The 6,684-nt window shown below is 35.2% G+C and overlaps 1 protein-coding gene across 1 annotated transcript in view; it reads left to right on the top strand.

Moving 5' to 3' along the window:
• Positions 1-6,684, top strand: part of LOC107569208 (DNA polymerase zeta catalytic subunit-like) — a 111,230-nt gene that overhangs the window by 89,245 nt on the left and 15,301 nt on the right. Inside the window, exons 23-26 of the mRNA XM_016255229.1 lie at positions 403-512; positions 1,044-1,158; positions 1,278-1,415; positions 1,562-1,752. Coding sequence (XP_016110715.1) covers positions 403-512; positions 1,044-1,158; positions 1,278-1,415; positions 1,562-1,752 — 554 coding nt within the window. The remainder of the gene's footprint in view (positions 1-402; positions 513-1,043; positions 1,159-1,277; positions 1,416-1,561; positions 1,753-6,684) is intronic.

Raw genomic sequence — 6,684 nt, 5'->3', positions numbered from 1 at the left:
ATCGCCTTTTAAAAAGTTTTTATTTAAAATTTGCTTTTGGCCAGTAGGTTTTTGGCTGCTAAATTCAAGAAACTTTTACAGACTGAACACTAGTTAATAGTGAATAGTGTTCCCTAATCTAAAGTGTAGCTGATTTTGGTTTTTGAATGCTTATGTATGATAAATAATTTTAGGTATACCCTTGATGTTTGACTGGAAGGGCCAGTCTTTCTAAATTGATATGCAGCAGTGTTGTATGCACAGTTGGCTATTGACTGAATATATAATTTAAAACCATGTCTTACTTTAAGACCCAGATTTTACATTGAACATCAAATGGTGACCTAATGCAGTTTGTGTGTATGATTACTATGTTGCCAAAGAAACCAGAGAACATATTCTGTCTCTCTCCTCACACACCAGGTAGGTGACAGCATTGTGCACAAGGCCCGAGAGACTTTGGAGAGAGCCATAAAGATGGTCAATGACACAAAGAAGTGGGGAGCACGTGTTGTCTATGGAGATACAGACAGGTAGAGAAATAAAAACTATGAATGTAGATGTGATGTTGACCAAGCAGGTGTTTTTTAAGTATTAAATTTATTTTTAGTTAATTTCCTCCACTTTGACTCATTCAGTCTGATTTACAGACCTTTTTCTTACATGATAGGTAAGCATTATAATATTACTAGATGAATTAGCCAAGAATAGTGCCGTTGAGGCACTGCCTCCCTATGAAACTTTGTTCATTGTTGTGGTGGGCCAAATGCAGTTCAGTTTTAAAATTGATGCTGCCTTCTGATTGATTTTTATGAAATTCCTGCTCTGTCTGGTATGTGAGAGTGTTCCCTAAAAACTCAGTGTCAAGTTAATAAAACAGTGTTCATAAATAAATAGACACTATTAACATAAACATCATAATGTTCTCATTGGCTGTTTTGTTGTGCAGTTGTTTTGTGTTCAGTTTGAACAGACAAATTGCGTGTCAGTGGAAATTTGTTGTTTTGTGCCTACTTAGTACACTGTTATACTGTCTCTGATACCTGTCCGTTTCTCTTTTTTAGTATGTTTGTGTTGTTGAAAGGAGCAACCAAGGAACAGGCATTTAAGATTGGTAATGAAATTGCAGAGGCTGTCACTGCTACCAACCCTAAACCTGTCAAATTGAAGTTTGAGAAGGTTTGTGAAGTGGTTTGTGTCTATAAGTGTACTCTGTTTTTGTTTTGAAGGGGAGCTCTTTTAAGCCATATGATTGCAGTATTCCAATTTTGTGACTGCGTTCTTGTGTGTTTGGGTAGGTGTACCTCCCATGCGTGTTACAGACAAAGAAGCGTTATGTTGGATACATGTATGAGAGCTTGGATCAGAAAAACCCAGTCTTTGACGCCAAAGGCATTGAAACTGTACGTCGTGATGGCTGCCCTGCTGTTGCCAAGGTAACTAGCATTCCAAAATTATAATTTCCTTTTTGCCCAATCACTTGATAAATCCTGCTCCACCTGTCATTCACATTGCAGTTGTAATGCAGTGTTTCTCAGCCAGGGGGCAGTTGAGGTTAATGAAGGGAATTCTATTATGTTAGATTCTGGAGCGATCTCTGAAGCTGCTTTTTGAGTCACGTGACATCAGCCAGGTGAAGCTGTATGTGCAGCGGCAGTGTGCGAAGGTGCTAGAGGCCAAAGCCAGCATGCAGGACCTCATTTTTGCCAAAGAGTACCGTGGCAGTGGATCGTACCGACCAGGGGCCTGTGTCCCTGCTCTGGAACTCACCAGGTGAGTAAGTGTGTGTTTGAAAAGGTGGGTCAGTGCCAAGTATGGATGTCATCTGAGATTAAAACTGAGATATTAAGAGAGATTTACAGGTTATGGAAGACAGTTATGGAAGCACTTATGTTTATTATTATGGGAAGAAGTTGTGTTGTAATTGAGGTAAAGTGCGCATCTGTCATTTAGATTCTGAGCATTTCTACACTTTATTCAAGAGAAAGTTTTCATCCAATAACTACACTGTATTATGTATGAGATTACAGCTGAATATTTAGATGAAATGCTCATTTTGGCACTGTTCGTTTACCTCTGTAATCTTTTTAACACTGTTGTCAGAGACATAGGTAGTGTGTTTTTTTTGCATTCCCCAGAAATGCGGTCAGAACTAGAGTTTAGTTTGCCTTTGCCTACCAACACATAGGGAAAATATGTCTGTAACAAGCATTAATATGTAAACACAAGTGGAGTACATATGAGAGCACAGCACACCTTGATGAGGTTAGCATCACTCGAGCCGGTTTTAAGTGCTCCAAGCAATAAGCAGAAACAAGTTTTCCATTGTTATCTTACTCAAATTGACAAAGCAATAATGAAAATTAATCATTTTAAAAAGAATGGACAAAATCTTTCTTTGTCTTTATCATCCCTACATAAGTGTGTTAAGTGAGAGGGGAAATCACATTGGCGTACTAAAAGTAGCATTTTTATTATTACATTCAGAAGTAATGCAAAATAGTGGTAAATAAAATCTACCATTTAGAAAGATTCTAAACAATGTAAACATAGTACCCCTCACTGCTAAAAAAAATCTTTCAAATGTGACATTTTTTGTTTATAAAAAATATATAAAAGCATATATGTTATTTTATTATATATTTATGGTTGTATTTATTAGAAAACAACATTTATTATAAACGCCAAGCCTAAATGAAGCTAAATGCAGGTAAACTTAACATACCTTACCTTGCCTTACAAGCAAAAACTGTGTTAAAGTTGAAAGTGAGGAGAGATAAATCCCATGAATAAAACATTTTGCACAATTTACTTGATGGGTACATTGCAGGATATTTACAGAATTTGAAAAACATAAATAATATAATTGATTTCTGTTATTTTGACAGGTAAAATATATATATAATCTATTTAAATATAAAAAAATATATAATCTACAGCATTTTTCCACTTCACCACATTAAAGTATAGGGAAATGAGGAAATAAACATATTAAAAATAATTTGTTGCAAAAAAGAGTGGATGAGAAGTAGTGTTGGGGAGTCGACTCTAAATAAGTCAATTTCTTGACTCGGAATAGATCTGGAGTCGGTAGTTGTAGTTTATATTAATGCAATAAATAAATATACATTTTGTTTTCCATGGTTAACCTTTTTGTGTTCATAATCTTTAACCTTAAATCACTAAAACCTTACATCAAGAATAAACAAGTCAATGAGTGTACTTTTTTTGTTGTTGTATGTACTTCAGCACTAAATTGGACTAATTTGGACAGTCACACTAAAAGTGTGTTGTTTTAATAAGGGGAATTTAAGGCAACGTGTCAGAGAAAAAATTAATAGTGTAATTGGAATTGAACACCCCTAGATGAGACACGGGGGGGATTTGGGAAAAGAAATGAGATTTCATGTGTATAATTAATTACTCATGGTCATGGAGTATTGTTAAAATCATGGATTGTTGAAATTTGTTGAAATTTGATATACTGTAATTCTATAATTTAGAAATCTAATACATTAGCGAGCCACCCAAATGACTGCTCAGCTGGAAAACATATACAGTATATCTGATTAATCTTTTATATGATGGGTTTGGTTGAGTTAAGTGCTTAGTTTACAGGTGTGTTTATTCACAAATTTTATTGTTTTCAATATAAAACTTGGAATGATTTGTATGTATCAGTACTTTTTGAACATTTCCAGCACATAATAATAATACTGATAACCTTGATCATTTTGGTCACTGTAATTGTGAAATGAAATTTCATCTCAACAGTACACAGCATAAATGAGTATATCCCCTCTGAACATAGATATATTTCTGTTCATCACTTTTAAAATTCATGGAAAGATGACAGTATTATATAATTTAAACATAATACTTAATAAAAAGTATAGAAAATGCCACCCCATCTGTAAAATAAATAAATTAGGCATTTTTGCTTACATGAAGGGTTGCAAAAAGGAATACACTTTTTTTTGTATCTCCAACCATTAAATTCAACCATTGTGTAATGTTCTAGAATGTAGTATGTCCATAACTTAATGCCAAGAAAAGTCAGAGAAGCATTCTTTGAGTTGCACAAGTTGAAGTTCAAATTGTCACATCTATCCTGTTTAACTCGTATAAGAGTCACTGTCATGTTGAAAAAGTGCCTAATAATGGGGAATGAGGAGAGGGTAGCATCTTCTGTTCAGTAGGGGTTGCACGACTACTGATTTCCGCTAGTTGATTTCTTATTTAAAAAATACTCGAGCTACTCGACTACTCGTGGTTCATGCTACTGTAAATGAAAAGACATGAAATAGTTCTTATCAATAAACGCTTATTAATTCATAACCTATTGCAACAATTACACATGTAAATGGTCAAACCTTTATAATTATGACATTACATATTTTAATTTTTTTTAATCTGTAACAATCACAATTATTCGTATCTGCATTTGGATAAAACCAGGTGGAACGTCGTACACTAAAAAATGCTGGGTTGTTTCAACCCAACTTTGGGTCAAATATGGACTAACCCAAATTTTGGGTTAAAATTTTAATGTAAAAATTTAACCCAACGTTAAGTTTTTAACCCAATTTTAACCCAACAATATTGTACATTTACTTGATAAGAACGTTATGACTTTCTTTTTTTTCATAGTTATCACTGAACAAGTATGCCGTGTTAAACTAAAATAATTATTAATTTCTAAAAATATGTTTATCATGCAAGCAGAGAGATGTCATGACAAACGTTTAGTGATCATTTGAACACGACCGAATTAATTAAATGCGCACATTTTCATTACGCAGAACTCTTTAAGTGAGTCTTTTTTGAACTTCACTAAACAAATGTGCATGTGCATGTGCCACGCAAACCAGCAAAAGATAAAGATGCAAACATGTAGACCTAGTAGAAAATGTATCTGTATCCAAGTTGATTATTAGCCTACTCTTGAGAGAAAGCTGGTTTGGTTTTTGAGAGACTGAGACGCGCAACGCGGCTGTTTGATTGGCGAGCGCGCTGTGCTTATTCCATTCATTCGTATCATATCGTAGCCTAAGGTTTATATCATTGCCTTTTATATATACAAATAATAGAACATGTATGATGTATTATTATAGGTGATATTACTCTTGCCAAGCTCTGACTTCTGAGAGATGCACGGAGAGGTAACAGCAATGCGGTTTTTGATTTGCGCTATTTTCATTCATAAAGTTTACATTCATTCACTTCACACTCTATTGCGTGACTTCAGAGGTCTGTGTATAATATTGCGCTGATCCCCTGGCTCAACTGTTATCTAGCAAACACCAGACTGTGCCAGCCCCAGCCGAATATTATATATTCAGCAGAATTATTCCTTGTCCGTTATTCGTTTTTGAAGCCATTATCCGTGCCATTCCGAATAAGGTATTCGGCTTCGGGCACACCCCTAATTATTACATTACATATTTTAATTTTACATGCAACATAGATAAAGTCATAGAAAGTAACAGCTACACGCAATATTGTAATCCTAAAATTCACGTCGTACTTGCAAACTCTGTGCATGCATTATGGTTAATGCATGATTGAGTAGTCGATTGTTTCCGATAGCGCAGACTAGTGGTTGATGTAGTCGACCACTCAACAAGTCTATGCAAGCCCAACTGTTCAGTTACACATTTAGGTTGGTATGAGTGTCTTTTACAGATTGAGTCATTGAGCTGATTTGTGCCAAAATGCGACAAGCCTTATTATTCTTTACTAAAATTTGCTGAGATTAAGCTATACAAAAAAGACCGTAACGGTTTAATAAATTTAGTTTTTTGGGGGGGTTAAATTATTAAATAAACAGAGCAGTTCATTGGTTCACCCATGATTCCTACTTCAGTTTTCGGTTTTACAGTGCTTTATTGGAATGACCAACATTTTTACATTTGTATTGCCAAAGCATATAAGCATTTGCAGCGTTGCAGTAGAACTTAGCTCCTTAGTAGCTCAGTAGCTCCTTTCGTAGCCTTCACTAGAATTCTATTGGCCTGTGCTGTAGTCACCCTGTATAGGCAGGAAAAGCCACAGAGAAAGTCAAACACATTGTCACAATGACAGCACAAATCAAATGAATACCTGCCTTTAATCACGTTCATTTGCTCTTACAATAGTCATCTGCAAAATGAATTTCAGGCTTAGTCAAATATTTTTGCAGGAGTAAATTAATTCATTTTGCATTGACACTGCTCTAGATTTCTGCATGCAAATTGAGGAACCCCCCCACATTACATAATAATCCAGGGAAACTTGCAGAAAATGACACACTTATGTACAAGTGTGCTCTGTAGCTAATTAGTGCAGACATTTTTACTGAGTGATATCAGGTTTGCACATTTGAATATGTGTGTGTTTTTCCAGACAGAGCTCAGTTTATTGTCTGTATGCTGCAGGACTGCCTTAGTTTATTGTCTGTATGCTGCAGGACTGCCTTACTGTACCTTAGGCTGCTGCCAGGCAAAACACACCCATTAACAGATGCTGAAATTAGATCTGAGCCATAGTTGAGGGGGAATTCTGTCTTCTGTTAATATTGCTGCTGTTTATGTGTTCTGATTGCAGGCTGAATCTAAATGCTTTAAATTATAGAAAAGTTGCTGTCCAAGATTAAAAAAAAATTTTTTTCTTTTGCTTTTTCTTTTCTGTCTGTCTCTCAGGCGTATGATGGCGTATGATCGACGT

The sequence above is a fragment of the Sinocyclocheilus grahami genome, unplaced genomic scaffold (assembly GCF_001515645.1).
Source record: "Sinocyclocheilus grahami isolate Dianchi unplaced genomic scaffold, SAMN03320097.WGS_v1.1 scaffold1323.1, whole genome shotgun sequence".
In the NCBI taxonomy this organism is placed as follows: domain Eukaryota; kingdom Metazoa; phylum Chordata; class Actinopteri; order Cypriniformes; family Cyprinidae; genus Sinocyclocheilus; species Sinocyclocheilus grahami.
Note: the sequence above shows the minus strand (reverse complement) of the source record. Positions and strands in the feature narration are given on the sequence as shown.